This window comes from Poecilia latipinna, unplaced genomic scaffold, assembly GCF_001443285.1.
Source record: "Poecilia latipinna isolate Pla-1442-1.1 unplaced genomic scaffold, P_latipinna-1.0 Scaffold1678, whole genome shotgun sequence".
In the NCBI taxonomy this organism is placed as follows: Eukaryota; Metazoa; Chordata; class Actinopteri; order Cyprinodontiformes; family Poeciliidae; genus Poecilia; species Poecilia latipinna.
This window is the reverse complement of record NW_015114294.1, coordinates 94633-120683: the sequence shown is the minus strand read 5'-3', so window position 1 is coordinate 120683 and position 26051 is coordinate 94633. Positions and strand designations below refer to the sequence as shown.

The 26051-nt window shown below is 40.8% G+C and overlaps 1 protein-coding gene and 1 long non-coding RNA gene across 3 annotated transcripts; one reads left to right on the top strand and one right to left on the bottom strand.

Moving 5' to 3' along the window:
- Positions 1 to 25639, top strand: tecpr2 (tectonin beta-propeller repeat containing 2). Of its 2 annotated transcripts, none has more exons than XM_015060020.1 (27): positions 1 to 249; positions 2900 to 3027; positions 3760 to 3900; positions 5119 to 5247; positions 5328 to 5459; positions 5532 to 5689; positions 6665 to 6818; positions 7086 to 7238; positions 9525 to 9657; positions 9747 to 9972; positions 10978 to 11198; positions 12360 to 12624; positions 12699 to 12894; positions 13651 to 13884; positions 14282 to 14349; positions 14424 to 14539; positions 14610 to 14783; positions 15924 to 16104; positions 17226 to 17367; positions 17459 to 17684; positions 17761 to 17850; positions 17934 to 18031; positions 19010 to 19145; positions 21882 to 22030; positions 22808 to 22949; positions 23085 to 23234; positions 24117 to 25639. In XM_015060020.1, the coding sequence occupies exons 2-27, from the start codon at positions 2947 to 2949 to the stop codon at positions 24266 to 24268; spliced, it is 4047 nt and encodes a 1348-aa protein (XP_014915506.1). In that variant the 5' UTR covers positions 1 to 249; positions 2900 to 2946; the 3' UTR covers positions 24269 to 25639. The 2 variants fall into 2 exon arrangements, with proteins under 2 accessions (XP_014915506.1, XP_014915505.1); XM_015060019.1 differs by having other exon boundaries at positions 9747 to 9976; positions 10982 to 11198.
- On the bottom strand, positions 16112 to 22685 carry LOC106964476 (uncharacterized). Its single transcript, XR_001428434.1, has 3 exons — positions 22675 to 22685; positions 20044 to 20047; positions 16112 to 16369 (listed from the first exon to the last, which is right to left on the bottom strand). It is a non-coding gene; the product is annotated as an uncharacterized LOC106964476 (long non-coding RNA).
- Positions 25640 to 26051: the final 412 nt, after the last annotated feature.

Here is a 26051-nt window from a genome sequence, read left to right as displayed (position 1 = left end):
ATAAGAAAGAGCAGACCCATTTCTTAGATAAGCTGTTTGACAATTTGAAAGATGGAATCTACAAAAATAAAACAGATCAGAGACGCGGATGTTTTCGCGTGTGGCCTGTAGGAGGCGTAGTTTGACGGTCTCGTTCAGATAGCTCCTGTAAATGCTGGGCGATGGCACCTGTCCTCACTTTGAAATAAAGTCGAAGCAGGATTACAAGGATCAACATCTGGGTCCATCCTTCGCCAGGCTGAGGTCCCAGTAGGTATCATGCTCTTTCTCCTCCTGCTGTCATTATTCTGCTCTGTTTACTGGAGTTGCTGCTTCAGATGATGCTAGCTAGCCGTCGCTAGCAGCTTTATAAACAGCACCATGTTTGGTGTTTTTTATATTTGTTATTGCGTCACTTTCTTTTTTTATTCATTGTGAATAGTCATATTGTCCTACAGCGCTTAGAGCTCATATTACCCTACCAGGGCGCCGCAAGGACAGTCCAACAGTTCACCCCATCACACATGTAAACACTTCAATATCTGGTCTGGAATACGTCTAATATACAGTATGCTGTATATTAGACAGATAGGATTGTTTGGTTCGGGGTGTGCCGGAGTGATTGTGGTCCATATTTAATTAAGCATGCAAATTTCTGGGTTTTATTTTCACCAGGCTGGTCGTTAACGCCCCCTGTGTTATGCTGCATTCCGTTTACCTTGGAAAACGGAACTCGGGTCTCGATATACCTTGACGACCGGATCTTTGGTTCAGCTGAAAGTCTGGAAAGTTTTGGGATTTATTTATCACAACAAGCTAATAGCTGTTTATTCCTGGGCTCATACCATTTCAGCCAACCGAGGCTGAAGAGTGACTGATTTAATGAGCTTTTAAAATACAACAAATACAATATACAATATAAAATACAATATTCTAACTGTTGTTATCGCTACCTTTAATGGGGCAGCCATGTTGAATTTTCTTTTGGTGAGGAACCCTCCACTGTCCAAGCAATTATAAATACTGATATAAATTTGTTATAAAAGTATTACTGATTGCACTTTAAAAATTAGGTAGCTTGATGTTATCAAAGGTAAAGTTTAAACAGTAATGATTTCTTGGTTAATGTCAAGTTGTCATAACAAAGACATTTTGAATAATGTCAACTTTGTATTAAAAGTGTCATAATTTACCGAATGACGCTTTATGACAACAGTCATAAATATTCATGAAGGCTTATTCATGTTCATGACAGGTGTTATGTCATGTTTATGAAAGTGTCATGACAGTTTTATTCAACCCCCTTCAAATGAAGTGTTACCAAAAGTATTCACCTCCTTAAATGTTTTACCCTTTTTATTGCTTTTACAAATTAATCATGATTTAGATTTTTATTGGCAAACAAACATCACCTCAACCCTTTAATTTCTAAGAAAAATTTGATTTCCAAAAATAATAATAATTAAATGCAAATATGAAATGTAAAATATGTGCAGAGATATTTATCCTCTTAAAGTGAGTATTTAGTAGCGATAAAAGAGATTTGATACATCAATAAGAATTGATGCAGTGAGCTGGACGCAGTAGGCATGAGGTGGCGGAGATGGAGAGAGGGCAATAGAGAGCGATGGCTGCCCTTAATGGACAGAAACCTCGAGGAGAGCTGGATCTGCCTTAGTGTACTGGGAGTTAAGAGGTGTAGAGAGAGAGATGATGCAGACAAACACATTAAGTACTGGACCAGCCACACTTCCTGTGGCAAAACCCCTGAAGGACACAGAGGGTTGGTGCATACAGAACCTGGTTTGCAGACTTAACTCAAAATATCTTTTTAGTTTCATTGGTTAGTTCCAGGACCTTTAGATTTTTATCTTAAAATTTGAATCAAGGCATAAAATAATTTAGTGGATCAGTAAGAAGTGTCACTGCATGGAACACACCCAACAAACAGATCTGACCTGCCTCAGTGTCTCTCTGAACGACCCTTCAGGACACCATGTGGCTGTCCTGGAGCGGTCCAGGCAGAGACTGAACATCCGTGGAGAGATCAGGCGACAGTTTGGCCACCAACGTTTCCCAAACTGAGAGAACTGACAGATTCTGCAGAGAGGCCTGCATGGAACTGTCCAAAGATGGCTGGGCATCACATTCAACAAGACTTGAGTCTGTAATTGCTGCCAAAGGTGGATTAATTGTTAAATAAAGGCTGTGATTTACATGTCAGTTAATTTTATTTTATGATTATAGGGCATTGTGTTGAGTTTTCTTAAGCAGCAGTATTATTTGTTTTCGAGGCACATAGTGCCATATTATAACACAATCAAGTAACAATGCTACCTTCAGTTAAAGAAATGTATATCATATGTAATTTAAAAGAAATTTGACGTTGTAATTTAACGCCTTGAAATTGGGCCTCTGTCTCTTTAAGAAACTCCTGCTCTTTCTGACACCCTGCCTTCAGGAAGTCATCACAACATGGTTCCTCCACTAACCCTTTAACAACACCCATTTTGCACAGCTGAATGGTTGCCATGTAAGACTTGAGGATTTCTCAAACATGCGTAAAAGATTCAAGGTGACATTCTAGGTTTGCTTTTTATGAGGGAATAATATATAACATGATGTAAAGCTCAAAAAAGTTAATTTTACATAATGCTGCCCCTTTAAGGGAAAATGAATTGAATCCATCTGTGAAACACTATGAGGACTTCTTGGATGAATGAGACAATTCAGAGTTTGGTTATTGGTTTTTATTTTATGCTTTGTAAAATCTCAACTGCTAACGTGGTCCCATGTTCCTCAGAGCCTGATTTGACCAGTAATAAATTTTATTGAAGAAAAAAACTTCTTAAGCACACTTTATGTTTTGGTGTGTAAGTACTGTATACTGCATCAATAACATCCAGGTTTTTGTGTTTAGGTCTGAAATGATTACCAGGAGCTGCTGAGTCATCCCCAGGGAGAACCATGACAACGCAGCCAGCCTCAGCTTCCATCCTGAGGGAGTTCTGTCCGCTGTACTACCTGCTGAATGCCATCCCTGCCAAGGTACCGACCCAAAACTCACAGTTGCTAAAGCAGGGCATCAGTGTCGTGGCTGAACATCTGCTCAATTCCTCTACAGTTTTTTACATGAAGCCTTAAAATGTGTTCACAACTGAACTCAGGTTCAAATTCAAATTCAAAAATACTTTATAATCTGGACTTTCCCAAATTTGATTGATTTAAAAAAAAAAAACAACCACAAAAAAAAACTTTATTTCACCAGGTGAGATAAGAACAATTTTTTATTTGCAATAACAACCTGGGAGGGGGAGAAGAACACATGAGATCCAGCAGCACATTTTACAGTAAACAGCAAACATTAGCAACACTTTTGAAATCATGAAACAGTAAAAACATTACAGAGACAAGAGCAAAGGGTAAAATACAATTTTTAGCAGGTTTCAGACGGCATCCTCTTTAAAATACATTTAAAAGTTGCGTGATGATACGACGGTGCTCAGCTTTAATACTTTGTGAAGTGCAAAGTTTTGAAGTCCAAATTCAAAGGTACTGTTTTATTATTTTATTCAAAGGTAAAATAATTTTTCCTTAGTATGTAAACTGATAAAAGTTTAAACAGTTCCCGAAAACATCACTCTGTCATTATTCTGGAAATCAACAAATTCAATTTCATCAGTTACAAAGGTGACTGGTTGGGTGTAATCGGTGTGTTTTTTTGTTGTTTTTTTATGAATGCTCCTGTGTGTGTGTGTGTGTGTGTGTGTGTGTGTGTAGGTGCAGCGGGGCTTCAGGTCTGTGCTGGTCTACCTGACAGCTCTGGACAGCAGCTCAGACTTCCTGGCGGTGGGCAGCAGCATCGGCATGCTGTACCTGTACTGTCGTCGCGTTGCACATATGAACAAGTACAGCATGGAGGTGAGAGCGCCCTCTATGTTGTCTTCCATCAGTCCACAGTCATTCATCTTCAAAAAGTCACAAACTGTATTTGGAAGCTTTTATGATCAAATCTCCCCCACATTCCTCTGCAGGAGTTTTCACAGCCACTGAAATTTTCCACATTTTGTAACGTTGCAACCACTAACCTCATTTTATTTCATTGGAATTTTATATAGCTCAAAAATATGTTTTCAATTTTTTTTCTTAAATAAAAGTGTATTTTAAAAATACACTTTTATTTTAACTGTACCATGTAATCGTATTTAGTGCCCGGAGAAAATACTTTTAGTTTTCCTGTTTTAAACTTCAAATATTCTGGGGAATTTCTCCACCTGCTTTTTAAATCTAGAGATTGACATTTCTGTCTGCAAAGTAGCAGACAGAACGGGCTATTTTGCAGACATAATTGCCCTGCATAATAGCAGACATAATAACTGAAATCTGAAGTCTTGCCACAGATTTCAGTTCTGGACTTTGATTGGGCCATTCTAATACATGGCATAGCAGATTTTTGGGGGGGCCCCGTAGATTTTTCTTTTCTGTTTTTCTTTTCTTTCATGAATGCATGTTTTATAAACATTGTTCTTTATATACATTTTATAAACCCAAATTAGGTGAGTTTTATTCATGTCTAGGGACTTTTATGAATATAAACAATATCCCTGTTTTGCAAAGTTATTAAGTTATAATTGATTTCTTAGGGAACAACATATTATTGTTTGGGGATGTATTAAGCCTGCCACGGATAAATTAAACTACCTAGTAATTTACTATAGTTTGCTTTAATAAAATAATTTCTCCTTTGTGACTAGGGCACCAAATCAGACTCCAGCCCAGGGGCCACATCCGTATAAATCGGGCCCTGGCTGCTGCAGGTTTACTGAGATCACTTCACACACAGCTGGACTCTGTTTACTGAAGGCAGCTGGTCATAATAGATTTTATTCAGGCACAGCAGAATAAATGGGGCTCACCACAATTTTCAGATTTTTATTTGTAAAAGGATATTCATGCCAAGCATTACTTTCCTCTCTCTTAAAGAGCAAGCTCTTCTTTGTGTTGATCTATCTCATCAAATCCCAAATAAAATCTGTTGAAGTCGGTTGTTGTATAACTCGATAAAACCTGAAACGGGTCAGCCGGTCTGAGTATTCTTGCGAGGCGCTGCAGTTCTCATGGTGTGCCTGCGTCCGACAGGGAAAATGTGACGCGATCACCGCAGTGAAACTGCTCAGCTGTTTTGATGACCTGGTGGCTGCTGGAACAGCTTCTGGTCGGGTCGTGGTCTTCCAGCTGGTGTCCCCGCTCCCTGGGCGCAACAAACAGGTTGGCTCGTGCACATCTGTCCTCTCTGCAGTCTGCCTGTCGTCATGCGACCGCAGCTCACTGATCTCTTCTGGTCGCAGCTCAGGCGTTTCGATGTTGTCAGCCTCCATAAAGGCTCCATCACCTCCTTGACCTGGAGCGCCAACGGAATGAAGCTGTTCTCCGGAGACGATAAAGGTCGGGTCGTGTTCTCTGCTCTGGACCTGGACCAGGTAGGACGCAGGGTGACGCGGGACTGTTTGCCCCTCCTGTGAGACACGCTGTCTAACTGTGAGTGTGTGCAGGGGGTGTGTAAGCCAGTACTGCTGCTAGAGGAGCCGTCAGGTGTGGTTCAGATGGAATACAGACACCAGGTGCTGCTGGTCTCGACGCAGCAGAGGTCCGTGCTTTACTGTACGCAGAAGCAGGAAGTGTTGCAGCTGGGCACCAAACCCCGAAAGAGGTACGCCACTCTCACTCGTTCTTTACATAGAGCTCCCTCTAGAGGTGCACTGATTGCTGTTTTCTGGTCAATTACAGATCTTTAAAGGGGCAGTATTATGTATTTTACAGCTACATAATGCCTCTTTATAGCATAATAAAGTAACTGTTACTTTCAGTTGTTATAAAAAAAATGCTATACATATCAAACATAACTTAAAATAAATTAACTTTACAACTTAACACCTTGAAATTGATCCTCTATCTCTTTAAGAAGCTCCTCTTCTTCCTGACACTCTACCATGAGCGTGACATCACAACAATTCTCCACCATTATGCCATTTACAACCAACCAACTAGTTCCTAATGATGAACTCAGCAGAGGTGCATATCCACCAGATGTTTGCTAATAGCTGCTACCGCTAGTCTGGAGGAGCTGAGTGGGGAGGGCTGATCTGTGGGGCGGAGTCTCAGCTGCAGGCTGAAGCTCCAAGGAGGAACTTTGGGTAAAGAGGTGGAACTTTATGAGAGCAAGGATGAATGGTTGCCATGGGAGATTGAAGGATTCCTGGAACATTCATGAAAGAATCAAAGCAATACTCCAGGTGTATGTTTGATGAGAGAATAACGTTTATAAAGTCTGACCTGCCAATTTCGATTTTGGCCGATACTGAATTTTTCTTTTGTCTGACAAGTTGCTAAGTTTGCAACAGTGGGGTGACTATTGTTAGCCGCACAACCTGGTGGGTGTTTCTGTTGGTCTGTCTGTCTCACTGCAGGGCAAAAGAGGACAGTGGCAGGTTTTCAGCTCTTTACAGAGGTAGATAACATCAGTTTCAACCGATTGCCGATCTCCCAAAATTAAGGAAATTCTGAGACATTTCTTTCTTTTTTTTTTTTCTTTGGCAGGTCAATTTATTGGTGCACCCCTACCTATCATCCATTAAACAACCAGTTCAGGTAGCGGCGGTGACGGTGTGTTTTTCTGCTGTCTCAGAACCGGCAGGTTTGGCGCTTGCTTTCTGCCGGCTCTTTGTAAGCAGAGCGACCTGCAGGTGTACGCTGCCCGACCCGGACTCAGGCTGTGGAGGTCTAACGTTAGAGGAGAGGTGGAGGAGACTCGACTACTCAAGTCCTTTTTTGACAAACAGGTATACACAGAACCTTCCTCTAAGGAAATACATTTGATACACTTGCAGGGAAAGTTGGTTCAACAGAGAATTGACTCATAGAGGCTGGATATTAATTCACACCACATATTTTTGTTTGTAAAAATGTCTAAAACCATCATTATGACCAATTTATATTGGTCTGTCACAAACAGTCTGAAATGCACTGCGGTTTGTGGTTGTAAATGTGACAAGTAGTCTACAAAATTCCTGTTCCTGTCTCCCTTCCTGTCCACCGCTCCGTTCCAGATCCCTCAGTTTGAGCTGTTTCCACGCCCCGGTCCAGTTGGAGCGTACCGTCCAGCAGACCGGCAGCTCGGGCTGCTCAGCTGTTTCTTCAGAGAGGGCTGGATTCTCAGCTGGAATGAATACAGCATCTACGTGTTTGACTGTCTCAACGAGGTAGTGTGTTCATCTACTGCATATTCTTTAGTTTCTATGTAATTCAATTGACTGCGATCAGAGCTCAGAGTACGTAAGAACCCAGTAGATAGTAGAGATGCATCGATCCATAACATCGGTATCAGTCTCAATATTGACAAACATTCTAGATCGTTTATCAGTGACAATGTGCCTGATCCATAAAGGCAGATCTAGTCAGTCTAATTCTTTGCTTTGTGCTCTTATTTATTTTATATTATATTTTGAATTCCTAATTGCTCTTTCTGAACCATTTGAAAGAAAGTTTGTTTCAGTTTATTTTTACATATTTTACCAAAATAGTGAAACTATTGTTTTTTGTCAGTTTCAGTTTCTTTATTATTCATTTTCCATTTGCTGTTCTATTCCTAATTTCACTGCCTGAACAATATAAAGCTGCTTTTCCTTGTCTGACCAAGCTTGTGAGGCTTGGTCAGACAAGTAATTCAGTGCCTTTATGTCTATGTTTAAAAACAGAAACATTTTAAATTAATTCAGCTGATTTTCTGTATCGGATTGGTATCACTCAGTACTAATGCTCAGATATCGGTATCGATATCGGAAGTGACAAAACTGGATCAGTGCGTCCCAAGTAATGATGCCAGATCTGCGTTTGTTAAAGTATTTCTTTGCATTCATGGTCAAAAAGATGATTGTTCATTTTGTCACCATTGAAAGATCACAAACAAACAAAAATGTTGACTTTAGTAGCCATATTGCTTAAATCAGTGAAATGGAAATCAGGGTGACTGGATATCAGTTTATTCCAGATCTAGTACTTTACTTTAAGTATTTGCTGATGCCAAGTAGTTAATAAGTTAGTAGTTATGTTTCACACAATAAGTTTTAAAACACATTTACTTTATTCAGAACAGGCTGACTCTTCTTTCTTGCAGGCCTACAGTCTTTGGACTGTATAAGCCAATCAAAAGTACAGCATGACAAATGTTGTAGACATTTAAAATAAATAAAACATAATAAAAGTTAAATAAATCTACCCATTGAGTTACAGCCACTCTTAGGGGGAAAATCAAATACAACAGTGGTATCTGTTCAGAGGATCGAGTTGCTTTTACAAGGATGAGTACTTGACGCTGGTATCGGCCCAATGCCAGTATCAGGACACCACTAACAGAAACATGGATGAGTAGAAGAAGTGTTACAATTTCTGAAGGAAATTTGTAGTTTCACAGTTGCTGGCAATGGAAAAGTTGAAGATAGATCAATGAAGGATTGGAAGTACTACAGAGAAGAAAGCAGCTCGATACAATTGACTGTCCAAAAGCTTTCTTTTCTAGTTACCATGGTGATGTTTTACCTTCAAACTTTTAACAAACCCCCAGACAGATTTGTCGGGAATTACTGCCGCATTTGCAATTTTGGAACCTGAAGGCTTCCCTCCTTACCTCAGTGTGACATTTGAGTTCCCTGTTTAAAATGTGAGCTGCAAACCTCTGGCTTTCTCCCAGAATTCTCATCATCTCATTATCATGTCAGGTTGAGGTTTTTTGGGTTATTTTTCATTTTTTGTTATTGGTCAAAACTCAGGGAACTGTATTCTTGATGAACTGTTAACTTCTTTAAGTATTTCTACAAACACCCCAAAGACACAATGCAGCATACTGATGTCCTGAGGAAGAAAGCATGCTCCAGTTTTTCTGTTTCTTCCTTTGACAGAAATCCTTTAATTCTGACAGCCAGTAGGCTCAGATAGAAAAGTCTTGAAGTCAACGTATGAGTCAGGATGAGCTGGAGAAGATTCTAGCTTATTACCTCATTTATGTAATGGACAAACTCCCACAGTGATCATGTGTCATCACATGATCCTAATTGAATAGGATCATGTGATGACACAGATGCATAAAGCTGTATGTCATCATTATAAGTATGGTAAGACACACTTGCAGCTACGGAGAGCATAGTTACTAAATTAAAATGGGCCCAGAGAGAAGCTTGGAGGAACCCCATATGGGACCCTGTTTGCATTTATTCATATCTGTCATATAAAACAAACTAGTCCTGGTCTGCCAGATAAGATTTCAACCAGTTCAGCAGAGGATCACCCAGTTGCAGAATCATTTCCTCTTTGTTCATCAGCATGTCATAGCAGCACTGAGATCTACTAGAAAAAGTGCCTCAAACTGGAATTAAATCAAAGTATTTTATTGTGACTATTATTGTATCTTAAAGAAGTGAAGAGACAATTCATCTTTGAAACAGAAAACGTTGTATTTAAACACAAATTGTGCTTTTGTTTGGCTCTTTAAGGTTATAATCGGTTGTCTGGAAAGCAGCGGAGACATTGTGTCTGTTTCATCTTGTGAAAATGAAATCTTCGTCCTGAAAGGAGACAGAGAGATTGTCCGCCTGTCCAGCAATCCAGAGGGAATCTCCTCAAACCGTGAGCACTGCTAACTCTGCCACAGATAGCCTCTACTGGTGGCAGCACAAACCAACAACTACAACTTCTCTGTTTCCCTTTATTACCAGTGCTGCCAGGTTACCTGTCTTCACCACTGACCACACCCACAATTCTCCAGCCAACTGGGTCAGTGGAAATAGTCCAGCCAATCAGAACAATGGCCATCATCACGGAAGATGGGGGCAAAGAGGAGGCCGGAGGGAGCGAGAAGCTCTCTGAGGAAGGAACAGATGAAGAGGAGGAAGAGGAAGGAGTGGAAGAAGTTGAAGAGGCGGTGGAGCAGGACAGCCCGCTAAAGGTAACGTTATCATAGAGCAGACAGAAAAACAGAACGGTATGCCCTTATGTCTTACCATCTTCAACATAGAGCTTTTAAAACCACAAAAAAAGAATAAAAAATCTGAATATATGGAATATTTTCCATAAAAACACTTTGAACATTAAGTTTAAGCTATACTTCCCCGATATTCATTATTTCTACCTACTTATAGGTTCTCAGAACATGGAAAAACCAAAACAGTTTTAGCAAACAATAATTTAAATAACACATAGCTTGCATTGAGAGTCACTTCAATAAATCAGTACTTATGAGGAATTTTACCAGGTGGAGTTACTCATTAAAACTTGTTTTCATTTAGAGTCTTAAGTTGTTATAAAGATCAGTGACATTGAACCAAACTCATATCTAAACATTTGAATCTTAGTTTGGCTTCTATGGATCTCAGCAGTTTGTTTACTGAAAAAGACAGTATTATCATGTTGTGCATTGTGCTATGTAGTGTTATGTTTGATGTGCATTGCCACTTACCAGTCATTTTTGGTCTTGCAGCTTAAACACACTAAAAACTTTTTAAACCAGATTTTATGTTACATTTCACTGTAACAATGCTGACCCCTCCAAAAACTGCTCTTAAGGAATTTGCCTGTTTATTGCCCCCCCAATAATGAGATGAGCTTTCCTCCCTTGGTCCCATCAAATAAAATATATTTTTTATATTATATATCTCTCCAAAGTCTGTCTGAAGGTCCAGACATTTCATGATAAAAGCTTATCATGAAAGTAATGAGAGAATAGTGTGAAAATGAATCACATTAAACCTTCAATTGGAAGCTGGATAATAACTCTTTTGGATCTAGTCACTAGTTTCTGACTCAGGGCGGCTGAAACTATCCTTTTCCTTCTCCTTCACAAACGTCCACTACTACTGTGTGTTCATGTGTCACATAAAAGCCCAATAAAATATAGGCAGCAGTACAAGAATATACTTTTTGTATATGAGGGCCATTTTGTCTGTCTTCTCAGGTGATGGAGTCCAGCCAGCCGTCCACTTTGTTCAGCAGCTCTCGCTTCCGCAGCAGCTCTGCCACCACGTGGGACAGCCTGAGCCCAGCCACTCCGGTAAGCACTCCGCTTGAACTGAGCTCCAGGCGCTACAGTGCCCCTATTGACCAGGAGAGGATGCAGCAGGAGCTGGTGGTCAAACCCATCAGAGTGAAGAAGAAGAAGAAAAGACATCAAGGTAAGTGAATTAGGACAGATGTCAATGCTGCCCTATGGTCAGTGACGGTTAGCTACACTATAGACACCATGTGTTTTTCCATATTTGGATATTAATAGGCAAGTTTAACATTACTGAGAAATGTAAGTGATTCAGTTGCATTAAAGTTGTGACTCAAGTATGTAACTTTTATAAAAAATATTTTGTAACATATTTGTTAAAACTGTCACTGTGTCCTGGCAGTATAGTATGAGACAGATAATATGTGAAAAAATGGAGCTTCTCCCAGTGCTAACTAGAAACAACCAATCAGAGTCAGGGGGAGGGTCTTAGAGCAGTCACTAACAATCTCCTGTAGCGCTGCTTACCCCTCCCTCCATTGCTCTCTGCTACGCTGCAGCTCCTTCTGGATAGCAGATCCTGTTGTGTATGCTAAGTCTAGATTACAGTGGATGAATGGTTTTCATGTAACAATAAGTTGTTTCTCCACCATTAGCACATTTAGCAGTGCACACACATGGTTGATTGGCAAAGCTCCTCCTCTTGGCTCTAATTGGTTATTTTTGGTTGGGCGCTGTGCCTTTCTTCAGACGGCATTAGCAGCTCAGGGAGGAAGTGGAGCAGATTGATGTTTTCACATATTACACTGTCAAATATGAAAAAAAAACATATCCTTATAAAAGCTACATACTGGAGGTTTACTATCACTTAATATAGGTGATATTACATTAATAATTGTAGCATTCTGTTTAGCATGTTGATGCTATATAGCTTTAACATGCTGACTAGTAGTATTCATTCTATTTAGCATAGATTGTTAGCACTGCTAAATAAAATGCTAACATTCTATTTAGCATGTCAGCATTCTATTTTGAAAAAATATGCTAACATTTAGCATGCTACTTAGTAATAGCATGCTAATTGTATTTAAAACATGCTATTTTTAAGCAAGTTTATCCTGAAAGCAGGCTGCATAATGCTAACAGAAGCCTAAGATGTCGTCACCTACAGCAGGTTCCTACTAGTACTACTGTTCACCACTCTTACTGTTGTTCTTCTGCAGATTACCATTCTTACTAATGTTCAAGCTTGCCATGTTATTGCTTGTTTAACTGAGTGAGCTAAGAGTATGTCCTGACAGGTTGGTATGACTCATTGTGATCTGTCTCCATCTGTCTTTAGACCTTTCCTTAGACCGTTGCTCTGGAAACCGTCTTGTAGAGAGCAGCTGCTCAGATTCAGTGTTTATAGTCCAGGACAGCAACTGTAGTGACGGAGAAAGTGGAACTCCATCCAGTGACCACGCCTTCCTCCTTGGCCTTGATGCTGAGAGCCAGGGCACTCTACAGCAGAACCATGACCAGAAGCCTCAGGAGACACAACACACAGGTTCAGATAACTGTTTGGAAGTCAGGGAGGAAGTGGAGTCTTCCCTCAACCAGTCTGGGTTTGTATCTGGTGATTGGCAGCCTTTAGTAGATCCCATTACTGCCGATCCGACAGTCTCGTTCTCCTTTTCAGTTCCATTCCCAGTGCAGGGTCGCTGCTCCTGTTGGGACTGAAGAGTGATCAGAACCCAGAAAAGGCTCAGAATGACGGTTCAGAGGCAGACTGTATACCCCCCACCCCAGATGTTGACCAGCTGCTGGAGTCCACCTTCTCTTACATGAAGGCTGAGGATGATGGAGGGCTGGAACCAGCATCCAGAGATGAGACGGTAGGTTTTCACTGGTTTTTTAACATTTCTGCCAGTTATGTAAATATCATCTCATACGAACGCTCATGTTTACTACTGTTGAACAATATATCAGAATGCATCAGTATCGGCCAATGTTAGCCCTTTTTTGACATATCTGTATCGATCCAGTAAGTAAAACAGGGATGCTAATAAAAACCGACGTTTATTTACGTCCTGTTGCTGTTTGTGTTTTAGCAGAGGGAGGAAGTTGGTCATGTGGTATTGGTAACTAGACCTGTCACTGTCACACATTTTCCTGGACAATAAATTGTCCCAGAAGTTATTGCGATAAACGATAATGTTGTTTTTGTTGTTTTGTTTTTAGACCATTTTCGAGTAATATAACGAGACTAGCATAATAATTGCAAGAACACATCCTCAAAGAGCAATGAACCTTAAAGTCTAATGAACATATAACACTGGAACTGGAAGATATTTTAAATATACAAAATAAATCAAGAAAACAACAAATAAAATGAATTATAAAGTCTCTGTAAACGACATTGTCCTTCAAAAAAGAGTTAATTGAGACCAAAGCACCAGACTGAAGACTTTTATCATCTAGTTTGGTACAAAGAGAAAAAAGAGAAAAATAATAAATCATGCAAATAGAAATGATTGAGCTTGTATTAATTTATCATGTGATTAATTGAATTCTTGCTCATTGCGACAATAAGTCACTTATTAATGAGCAGCATGCAGATTGTTCAGACGGCTCTCTCTCTGTGTGAGCAGGAGGACCACCCACTCCTCTCTCCTCAGCTGGCAGACCAGGTGTTTCCTTGTGATGAGAGCAGTCAGGACAGGAAGCCCAGCATGTCCAGTGATGAAGAGGGAGACATCTACTGCCACTCTGCTCCTCCTGCTGCTGCTGCTGCTGGAGGAGGAAACAGCCACAGCGCTCCATCTGCAGAGACGGAGAGGACAGCAGAGAGAGACGCAGAGCAGGACAAGACCAGGCCTTACTTGGTGAGAAATGAAAAGTATTCACTCATTTAGTGGTTTAGCTGTTTTTTGTCACACTGAAGTGATCAAAGAAGTGATCAGATTGTAATATCAGACAAAGATAACCTAAGACGATACATAAAAAAAACAGTTTTCAAATGATTGAATTTTGAACTAACAATAAAAAAGAGACTTGCAGTAATCAAGCTTTGAAACTACTCCAAAGAATCGTGTTAATCACAGCTACTGCAGGTTCAATCTTGAAGGTTGACAATAAAGCAAAATCAGAAGAAATCTGTAAACTGGGTAATAATCTGTCACTACACTGTATGTGAGATACTAAACCCCATGGTGCTGACTGTACCCACTGCAAGTCAATGAATGTAATTCAATATAAATATATAATGTTTCTCCTTTGCAGCTGGCAGAAAGCTGGATGGGCTACTCTGGACCAGGATGTGGGATCCTGAGCCTGCAGGTGACTGACAGGTGAGTCCGGTCAGCCTCCCTGCTGACCTGCTGCTGGCGCTCACATGGCTCACTCTGACAACCTGCGTTTCCAGGCATGTGTGGTGTTTGGATTTCAAAGGAGGGCTGTTCTGCAGCACCCTTCCTGAAACTGGACTCAGATGGCAGCGCTTCGAAGACAACGTCCACCAGGTGGCGCTGTCCCCTTCAGGTGGGCTGATGTCTTACTTTGGATCAGTGCCGTGACTCATCCCAGATGCTAACCGCTGTTAACCCCTCAGGCAACCTGCTGTGGAAGGTGGAGCAGAAAACCATGACGGCATTTGCTTGTGCCAAAGTGTCGGTTAAAGGAAAACGTCACTGGTATAAAGCTGCAGAGCAAGCAGCCTTCGTGGCGCTGAGTGACGACTCTGCTTGGATCATCAGGACCAACGGAGACCTCTACCTGCAGACAGGTGACTCCCAACTGTCGCATTTAGTCAAGCTTTACTGTCACTAAAACACCAATCATAACTTCAGGTTTAGCTTTTTTTTTCTTTGTATTTTCTTTCAACTAAGAAGTTTGTTTCTGTAGGAATCATATGAAAATAATATGTTTTTATTTATATTTTAATAAAAAAAATGGCATATTTAAAATGATTTATTCTCTTCTGAATAGTCGGTGAGTAAAATCTTTTTTCATGTTTCAGTTTTTTTTTGGTGATGAGCTCCTAGTCTTTGAGGTGGGGAGGCCTCCTCACCATCACCTGATCTGAATCTATCTTTGATTCAAATGCGTTTAAGACAAAAAGAAAATCCTTCTTATGAAACATGCTCTTGTTTGTAGCTCATATATTATTGGCTTATATATTTTAATGAATTTTTAAAAATACCTTTGTTTTATCTAAACAGACCTCCCTTGTAAATGAAATATTGCATCTCAGTGAGACAATAAAAAATAGAAAAAAAGGCTTCCAAAATGTGAAAAAGATAGAGTTGTTAATTGTACACAATACATAATGTACTTAGAAGAAAAAGTTTGCTTTGAGTTTGAACTGGTGAATAAAAGTAACTTGAAGGACAAATGGTTACGAAACCAGACTTCAGGCTTTGTTAGTTTGTTAGTTATGTTTAAGTGATTTATATTTATGGAGATTTTCCAAAAAACAAACCGTGAGACTGAAACAAAATGACTAAAGTTGCCGTTATATCAGCAACGTGATTATTTATCATAATTGCAACATTTTGTTTTGGATATAAAGGGGATTCCAGAGGCAGACAGAAAACTCCTCATTTATGCTGAGTCATGTTTATGGTTCAGTCATCCATCAACTTCTACATTTAATCAGGACCATTTCCTCTGACACACCTGTTTGTATAGCGTGTGACCAAAATATGTTTATGAGATGCTTTTAATCTGAAAAGATTACTTTCCACACAATCTTCATACATTCCATTTCCAAAACTTAGAAGTAATCCAAACTTTAACATGTGGATAGAAACATCTGCAGTGACTGTTGGCTTTGATTCAGGACAGAAAGAAGGCGGAGCTGATCTCACAGGTGCAGCGTTGCTATGGGTTACTGCTGCTACATTTAAGGCTGTTTGTGTTTCAGGTCTGAGCGTGGAGCGTCCCTGCGCCCGCTCAGTCAAGGTGGAGTCTCCGTGTGTGTTCAGCCAGGTGTGTGTGAGAGGGGGCGTGGTCTGGGCTCTAAGTGAACACAAGGCTTTGTTCTACAGAGAAGGACTGAGCAGCTACTGCAGCGAAGGAGACGGCTGGAAGTACGACACTGTCAGGTACCGAGCCGACTCTAACACACCTTCAACACAACCACAGTACAGCACAACTCAGCTAGTTGTATTTAGGTCAAGTTCCAAATGAAACATCAGTATAGTGGCCGTTTGATTTGAAATGGAAAGGAAAGACTAAAGAGATGAAACAATTGACAGATATTGATCATTTAAAGGGACAGTATCATGTAAAGTCAACCTTTTTTGAGTTTCACATCATATTATAAGGTTATTCCCTCATCAAAAACATACCTGTAGTCTTGCTTTGATTCTTTCATGCATGTTTGGAGAAATCTTTTAATCTCACTTGGCAACTGAAAAAGCCTGATTGGACCTAGCTGCACCTCTGAGGACGCAGGTCCACCTAAGAGCTGCAGTTTCCAGGCTTCTGAGCTTCTGCCTCACAGAGCAGCACTTCCACATTCAGCTCCTTCAGACTAGCCAGCAGCAATTAGCAAACACCTGGTAGAACTGCACATCTGCTGGGTTCATTCTAGGAGCTACTTCTCAGTGCAGCGCTGGTAAAAATGTTGTTAAAGGTTAATAGAGGAGCCATGTTGTGATGACATTCTGAAGGCGGAGTTTCAGAAAGAGCAGATTTTAAAGAGACAGAGGCCCAATTTCAAGGCATTAAATTAGAAAGTAAAATTTCATTTTACAATTAGTATCTGGAAAATGCATAATACCGGCCCTGTAACTCAGTGAAAAAGCGACCACACCACCTGCACTGCTTCTCTGCTGCAGTGAAACTCCCTGAAACGTTCGCTGCATCACGATCACTGTCACATGACTAAACAAAGATCACATGACCAACCTGCTCCGCCTCCAGATATTAATTCTGATATATTGTGCATCACTAAGCAAAAACCAGGGTTGCCATTTAGTTATTATTAGTACAAATGATCTTAAATATGGATGTCTTAAATCTTTGTTTGCTGGAGTTTGGAAACCCTGACCAGTCGGAGCTGACTGTGTTGCTGGCTGAGGATAATTTGTTCTTTTGCTTGGATTCTATATATGCATGTAGATCAGCTACATGTTTTTTTTTTTGCCCGGTAACCGAGCAACTAGACACACAAGTAAAAGTGAACATGTCATTAGTTCTCATTTGTCTGTTTCTGCTGCAGTGAGGCTCAGGGCCTGGAGCTCATCTGCATAGCTCTAGGAGGAGGCGGAACCGCCTGGGCGCTTGATGCCAGCGGCAGCCTCTGGTTCCGAACCGGCGTCTGCCCGTCCAGACCCCAGGGCAACGATGACCACTGGTGGCAGGTACTCATGTTTAGAGGGGAGCGGATCCATTTTGGCTTCTGTTGGGTTCTGGGTTCTGCTCTTTCACCACTCCGCTTCTCTTCTCCACCAGATCAGTATTTCAGACTACGTGGTCTTCGATCAAGGCAGTTTTTTCCAGACCCTGCTGCAAGCTACGCAGAGCGTTGCCACAGTAACCAGGGGTCCGGTGGAGCGGGTGGTGGCCTTCCTGTCGCAGTACTCCCAGTGTCAGCCCAGCCTGGTCAGTGCTAACGCCACTGGAGTGTGGGTGGCGTCAGGACGGAACCAGCTGCACCTGGCGCGTGGAAACCTCGTGGGTCAGTGAGGTTCTGCACAGCAGCTCAGCAGCTTTCAGTTTCCTCCTGCTTATCACTTCCATTTGGGTTCTTTCAGGAACATTTTGGCAGAACGTGGTCCCAAGAGGAACTGTGTCAGCCACCAGGTGGACCTTCATCACTTCTTCATCTGTGCCTCATAAAGAAGGTAAGCCGCCTGGACGGAACACACATCTGGACCTCTGGCACTCAGCTGTGCAGATGTCAGCTGTCTGTGTTGACTGTGTATAGGAACGTTCCTGTGGTTGGCTCAGAGCAGGAAGGATCTGTTCTGTGTGTGGGACCGGGATGGAGAGCTTCGTCCTTCCTCCGTCCAGCTCCCACCAGAGGTAAGACCACCCAGCTCGTCTCTGCGTCTAAACCTTCGGACCTTTCAAAATGGCTCTCAGTGACGTTCATAAAGAACAGATGTTTCTGAATATAGATTTTATCAGGTTTGAAACACTTCCATGGAATAATTGTTTTAAATGTCCATAACAGAATGAAATACTGAAAGTGTCCGTTATATTTTTTTTAGGTCTGTTTTTCTTGTCATCATGTTGGAGTCTTTCTACAGCGACTTCAACAGCATCACACATTTTATTTTCCATTATTTTGTTGGTAACTAAATATTGTCATCTTCCTAAAATAAAGGTCTAAGTAGTTTTTTTGTCAAAGTAATTTTTTGGTAAAAAGCTTTTAGGAAGATGATTTTGCAAACAAAATGTTTTGTTTTGGAACCGTGATGTTCATTAATGACGGACATTTTAATTTATTCAAATTATATAATATTTACCTATGATTTTTTTAAACAAATGTGGTAAAAATATGATGTTGAGAGATGAACCCACACTTTTTATTCTCATGCTATATGCAAAAAAATATCACTTCTAATATTTATGTTACTTTACAGTCTGCTTGATATAATAATCTGCATTGTTGCACCATCTTTTTAACTAATCTCACCATCCCATAAAATATAATGTATTGACTCCTTTTTTTTTTTTTTTTTTTTTTTGCATGATTTTTGTTTTATATTAAAAGTATTTATAGCAAAAAAGAAAAAAAAAATCACCACCTTGTTCTTGCCAAAAGATAATTTAGGTAAATAAATCACTTTTGGCAAAAAATGACTTACCATTATTTTAGGAAGTTGATGTTATGATATCTTAAAATTTGAAAAGCTAAATAAATAAAACAGTGGTTCTTCAAAAATGACAAACTTCTTAAAGTAGACATTTCTCAAAAAGTTGAAGTTACCCTTTTCAAAAGGTCATGCAGCTAATAGCTGTGTCTGGTCTACACTCTTTTCCTCTCTGTGAGCTCAGGTGGAGCTGACCCACTTATCCGCCTGTCGTGATGCTTTGTGGGGTTTGGACATTCACGGCCAAGTGAGCATTCGAACCCTGTCTCCTTCCTGTCCCATCGGTTTGCATTGGACCCTCCTGGACCTCAGCCAGCTTGGTGCGTTCCACAGAAACTCCGTGTTTTTAAAAACTTATGCTGAGCTGCTATTGTTGGTTTATTAATTTCTAGGTCAGATTATAACTTCATCACAGTCATTTTTAAGTCCTCCCCCCTTACAGAATGATGCAGTGCTTTGTATTGGACTATTATATGAAATCCTAATAAAATATAATGTTCTAATGAAATAAAGTGGGAAAAATCTGAAGATTTTGCAAGACACAGCAGTGTCATTGATTTCAATGGAGACCTGCACTTCCTGTGGTCCCAGCTGTGCGACTGCCCCCTCCTGGTGGCTAAGAGGCATAACAGCTGAGGGCCAGCTTTAATCTTTCACTCCATATCAGTTCTTAGATACCACAAACTGAGACATGAAACAACAAATATAGATTATAGCTTCAAAAAGGATTTCTTCTGTTCTGCCTAAAATTTTAGCCAATTCAGACAAACACTTCTCACTTCTCCAGAATGTTCCCACTGCTCCTCTAAACCCCGAATAGATGACACTGTTCACTTTGTCTTTATGCGCCGTGTTTTATTTTGTACAACCACTCTGTGCAGAGGATGTTTGGTGTAATTTGAGGCTCAATGTTTTTGGCACATGTCGGATAACGAAAATAAATCTCTGATCATGGAATGATTTGGGAGACAGCTGTTGCACCACCGATCACATCACGCATTGTTTCAGATGGTGCAGAAACACATTGAAGCTGGAACATCCAGACTCAGCTGTGTGTGTTCGTCACACTGACAGTCTGGGGTTGTGTAACAGGTTTCTGTCAGAGCTCAGCGGGAATGTGTGCATGTGTGATAGAGATAGTATAGCATGGCGGAAAGGTCAGATCTGTTTATAGTGCCTCTGCTCTTCTCATTATCAAAGATCACATGATTGCCTGACCTGTCTTCACCTGCTGTATGTTGTGGACACCCAGCCTGAGACACAAACTTGATAGTCTACTAGAATCGGTTCCATTTGTGACCAAAGTTGCAACATTTGTTACATTTTCAGCTGCTTTGGTTTCTCTTTCACTCCCCCCTGTGTCAAATTAACCAAAACCTTTGAAGAACCTGTTCACCTCCTCGCCTGTGAGGGCGCTGCACCAAGAACCACTGACAGAAACGATACAGAAATCACAGAAAATCACTTCATTCTTCACGAAAAGTAAATAAAAATGGAGTGATATCAGATTTTATTGGTTGTAGGATTTCTTATTGATCTTTGGTAAAAGACCAAAAAACGAACTCTGGTCTGTCTACAAACCTCGCCGACTGGCGACTGCTCCAAAAAGCTGGAAGCGGACTAATGCATAGGGCATTCTGGGTAAATATAACCAAAACAAATGCACTAGTTTGGGACTAGCAGGAGAAATGGGTTGTGGTCTTCTGCCAAAGACAAAAGAGAAATCCTCCAACTGCTAAAATTTTCTCTACTCCATTTTTGTTTTTATTTCATGAAGAAGGAAATTGCGTTCAGAGATTTTCATGTTGTTTCCTTCAGTGGATTTTGGTGTACAGGCGAGGAGGTGAACAGGTTTTTCAAAGGTTTTGGTTAGTTTGACGCAGTGCAGTGTGAAAGAGAACCACAGCAGCTGAAAATGTAATAAATGTTGCAATTTTGGTCCCTAATTGAGTCTACTGGACTATCACATCTGAGAAAACTGTAGTCTGCATTTTTTTTCCTCCTGGTTCAGAGTGATGGTTCATTAGCAGAACGTCTGCAGAACTTTGACATACTGAGCAGGTTGTTGGACCATCTGAATGAGCAGAGACGCATCTAAAGCTGGCAGGACATCAGCCCTGCCTGGAGGACTGGAACTGGACACCCAGGATCTACATCTTATGATTACAGTTTCATCATATTTATACACTGCTTGCTGTTTTCCACACATGTAGCACTTTTAGGCTATCATTCACTTCTGGCAGCAGATACAGCAAGTTCCAATATGACACTTTAGCTCATGAAAGACCTGCTGACCAACTTCTAATGTTCAGATTACACAACAGTCACTCTGTCACCTGAGCCACAGGCTGTTTGTTGACCCTGAGCTGCCCAGAGCTGCAGGCAGTAATATACATATCAGCCATGCTAAAACACTGTAAATAAATACAATAAATTGTATTTTTGGATTTTTAAAAAAAAAATATGGTTATTTTCAATTAGCAAAGTATGTCATAAATAGTGCTTTGCAAAAAAGTATTTCTAAAGATGGATTTTATTTATTTATTTTTTTTACATTTGGCCACATTGTTATCTATTCCGCCTATCCTTACATGTTGCTGGGGGGCTGGAGCCTATTTCCAGCAGCCATTGGGTGAGAGGCAGGGCACACCCTGGACAGGTCACCAATCCATCGCAGGGCAAGCAACCGCTCACAAACACACACGCACACACCATAGGACAATTTGGAGAGACCAGTTAGTTAACATGCAGAAGGGCCCCGGATCGAGATCCCAACCCAGTGGTCCCACATTACAACCACAAACCAAAATACGTCTTCATGGGATCTTTATGATTTAGAGCAACATAAAGTTGCTTAATTAGCTTAATTCTTTTCACAGCTCATTTTTTAAATGTGATGCTTTCATAACATGGTGACAGTTTTCACATATAAGTAAAAAAAAAAAATGTTTTAAAACTTATATAAAAGTCACCTACAGCAGCTCTAGGTTTTGCATACATCTGTTTGAAAATCCTAGTGCAGGCTCCATAACGAAGTGTTCCCGTTTTTCCTTCAGGAAGTGTTCGTCTGGTCAGTGTGAGCTGTGGCAGCCAGAATGTTTGGTCAGTGGACAGTCGAGGACTCGTCTACTTCAGAGTTGGAACTCAGCCTTTGAATGCGAGCATGATGATGCCGGCTTGGATCTACATCGAACCGCCTTCACAGGTAACGGCTTCAATATGCTGTTTGTCCATCTGACAGAGGTCCCAAATCAGCTTCTTGTGAAAAATGTTGATGGTCCAGTGGAGCAGTGGTCTGTGTCTTAGGTGTTCTTTAATATTTTTCATTGGTTGATAAATACCTACAGGTATTTGCTCTGTAGGGGATGGGATGGACACCAGCTGCGTTTCCGTTCCAAATGTGTGCAAATCTTTGTTTATATTTTGCTGATGCTGAAAAAACAAACTTTCACTAGTGCTGTGTTTCTATTTAAATAGGAAAGTAAAATCATGCGTGAATAAGCTTATTCACACAATAAGTCATTAAAAATCATGGAACCCACAGTTACATGAGATATATTCATAAGTCCGAGCTCATCATCTTTTAGCCAATCAGAAGAGACATCCTCATCTTATTCAGGCGTCGGAGCAAGAAGCCCCGCCTACAAAACCAAACCATTGTCCTCCTACTACTTCCTGTCGTGTTCTTTGTGGTTTTCACCAGTCCTATCATCCAAATGTTCGTCATGTGACTCGTGTGATGCAAAAATGTGTTTCCACTGTGGTTTTGTGAACTACTTATATTTGGATATGGCTGAAAATGTGTCTCATCCTAGCACAAAACCCTGATTTATTTATGTTTTTTTTAACTGCTTTGTTTCCATGAAGCAAATTTATTTTCTTAACTTCAGTTTGGGCAATTTTATGGTTAATGGAAACGCAGCTCCATGGAGTCATTCTACAGACATCCATAATGCAACTATGACCTGTCACATCTTTACAGCCAATAGGAGTCCAGCTGGTCAGCATCCAGACGAGTCCTAACGATCGTCTCCTCTGGGCTCTGGACAACAGGGGAAGTGTGTTTGTCAGAACTGGACTAAGTGATGAGATGCCTGTTGGGACAGACTGGGAGCTGGTACCAGGTACTTCTTTCTCTGACTGCTTCATCGATGTGCATTACCTGTCCATTCTGTGTGTTCCACTGGTTTACGGTGTTTGTGTGTGTGTGTGTGTGTGCGTGTGTGTGTGTGTGTGTGTGTGTGTGTGTGCGCGTGCAGGGCTGGCTGTCAGTCAGATGGTTGTCAGCTGTCAGACTGTTTGGGTTCGGTGTGTAAACGGAGAACTGGCTCGGCGTTATGGCATTTCTGATCGGAACCCTGCTGGAGATTACTGGAAGAAGATTCCTGGAAACACTAACTGGTTTACTGGTAAGACGGTTCACACCGGTTACAGTTGAATCTACATCATCATGACACACCTTGATAGGTTTGCATCACAGCCCATCTTCACTCCCATTCCTTTGAGTGTTCTAACCATTTGCCCAAACAAAAGAAAAAGTGAATTGTGTGTTTAATCTGATAATTATCAACTAGAGCTGCAGTCTTTAAAAACCGATGATGCATAAACAGATAATGGGAAACTTTTGAATAAATACTATGCTGTTCACCTGTTGCTACAAACTCTACATCCACTCTGTCTTATTTTTTTAGTGTAGAGTGGCGTTTTCTGATAACTCCAGTCTTTTATTAACTTTGGTTTCCTTAAACAGGAACACACCGCTAACTCGCTTTTAACAAATCAAAGTGGCCCATTAAAACATGGACAGGTAGAAATAACACCAAGCACAGGGACACCCTTCTAATACATTCATATTTTACCTATTATTATTCAGACAGGTTATATGTTATAAGGTAAGATTATGTATATATTATATTTGGTTTGAGAGTAGGCTGTCTCAGAAAATTGTAATATTAGCCCCTGTATTTTTTAGAGGTGCTAAAACAGGTTTAGAAAGAACAAGTTCATCTCTGGTAAGGTGTTAGAAAAGCTTGGATTACAAGCAAAAAGCACAGATTTGATGAACACATCAATCCAACAAAAGACAGGCGCTGATTATGAAAAATTAGCTGTACAAATGATGTGGTGTGTTTTAAACTGGTGTGATGTTGGATTGGACCGGGGCGCCTCCAGTCGGGTTGGAATGTGAGTCATAAAACAGCCGATCTTTGATCAGAAGCCGACATTTATCATTCCTCTGGATGATAAAGAAATTTGAGCGCTGAAGCAGCCAATGTCTCCTCTCTGCTCAGTGACTCCAGAGGAAGAGCTGTGGGCGGTGACTCCCATTGGAGGACTGTGCCGACGACTGACCAAGCTCCTCCCACACTTGCCCAGCGCCGCCCCGCCTGCAGGCGCCGTGCTCGGAGGAGAGGATGTTGAGGATGAATGGGAGCTGATCTGACCGGCGACTCCATCTCTGCTGCTGGTCATCTGGATCGGGATCGGCTTGGAAGAACGTTGTGATGTCATCGACGTTGCTCTTCCCATCGTGTGACTTCACAGCTGGACCAAATCTGAGCAGGCCGATGACATCATATCCTGCAGTGTCTGCTGTATGGGTCACTCTGGGAAGACCAAGCGTGAAATGAAATGAAGGGAATTTATCTTATTTTTGTAACAGGAAGCACTTTAACCTTATTTAACTCTGCTAATATTTATTCCAGACCAGTTCAGCACTTCAAGCTGGTTTGAAATTAGCTTTACGATTCATCTTAAGTAAACGTTTTAGACTAAAAGGAGACGTTAGACAGCTGAGTTTGGCTTAGTCCATTTGAAACTGTTTCTCTCCTTTCCTTGGCTGGATGCATTCACATGGTGCTGCATTCATGACCCATTCACTTGACGGAAGGAAAACGTATCTTTTTTTTTTTTTTAAACACAGAATTTGCCATATTCCTCGTCTGATGGCTTCCCATAAATCAAAACAAAGTTCTGAGTTGCCTTTCTGTTTGTGAGGATTTGGGCGTCCAGCCTGTCAGTCACAGACTTTTACCTTTAGGGCTGTCGGTCTTCATATGTTGCATCACTACTGAAGGGGTTGAGGACTTTCTGTCAGTTCAACAGACTGAGACTGTTTGAGTTCAGAACTGGAGTCCAGACCCTTCGGACACTGTACATAACAGCCTGACGGGGTTTCCTCTGTAACTGATGACCAACCCAGACATTTAAGGAGCATTTGAGTAAAATGTCATTCAGTTTGTCCCCTGCTCACTCTGACGGGTCCTTACTGATTCCCTGTCATCACTTTTCTGCTGTGAATTAGTTCATTTTATTTTGTAAGTATTTTTGATTTCTTTTTATCTGTTATCTTTATGCATTTGAGGAATTTTAAGGGAGCACATCATTATCTCCCAAAAGTTTGTTTTTCTTCTTCTCTGAGTTTAATTCTCTAACTACTCTAACCAACCGCACAACCCTTACTACTTCAAAACGTTTACTTTGTTCTTTCACACTAAATAATAAAAGAGAATAACCCGGTAACACTGAGAAGAGCAAAATATTCAAGCATAAAGTGGATTAACTGTCACTGCTGTCCTGTGGACAGTTTTATCCCAGTAGCTGCAATCAGTTTTAGTTGATAACTGAAGATTCGGGACCCAAAGAAACTGAACTCGAGGAATTGTTGAAACAAATATTTGTTGACTGTGGAAATGAAAACTTGTATGATCCCTGGTAAAACCCCATGTTCTCTGATTGTCCCTGTTTCACTCATCAGTCTGCTCTGGGTTTAAATCTAAAGAATAAAGTTCTGCTCACTTTAATCTGTATTACACTCCCTTGCATATGGTTAATTATCGTTTTTCACTGAAACGTGCAATGAGACATGTCCGCTGCACAAACAGACACAAAGCTCTCCTGAGTAGCTCAACAACTAGAAGGTCAATATTGCTCTCTTGTCGTTCTCCACTGACCGTTTCTGTTCTGTGTTGTTGCTCTGGAAGATCCCACAGTGTTGAGGCTTTAATTGACAAGCTGTGATTGTCAGGTGAGCTAGTCAATCACTCTGTAAAAGATGTTTTATTGCACAGACAGGTGAAACATTTCATCTTTTTCACTTTTTTCCCCACATGTTTCCAAATTGTAAATAATAATTTGCAACTTGGAAAAGAGAGTGTCAGCTCTAACCTGGTGTGAATACTTCCACTGATGCATCTGAGCACATCAGCTGTGATGTTCCTGGAGTC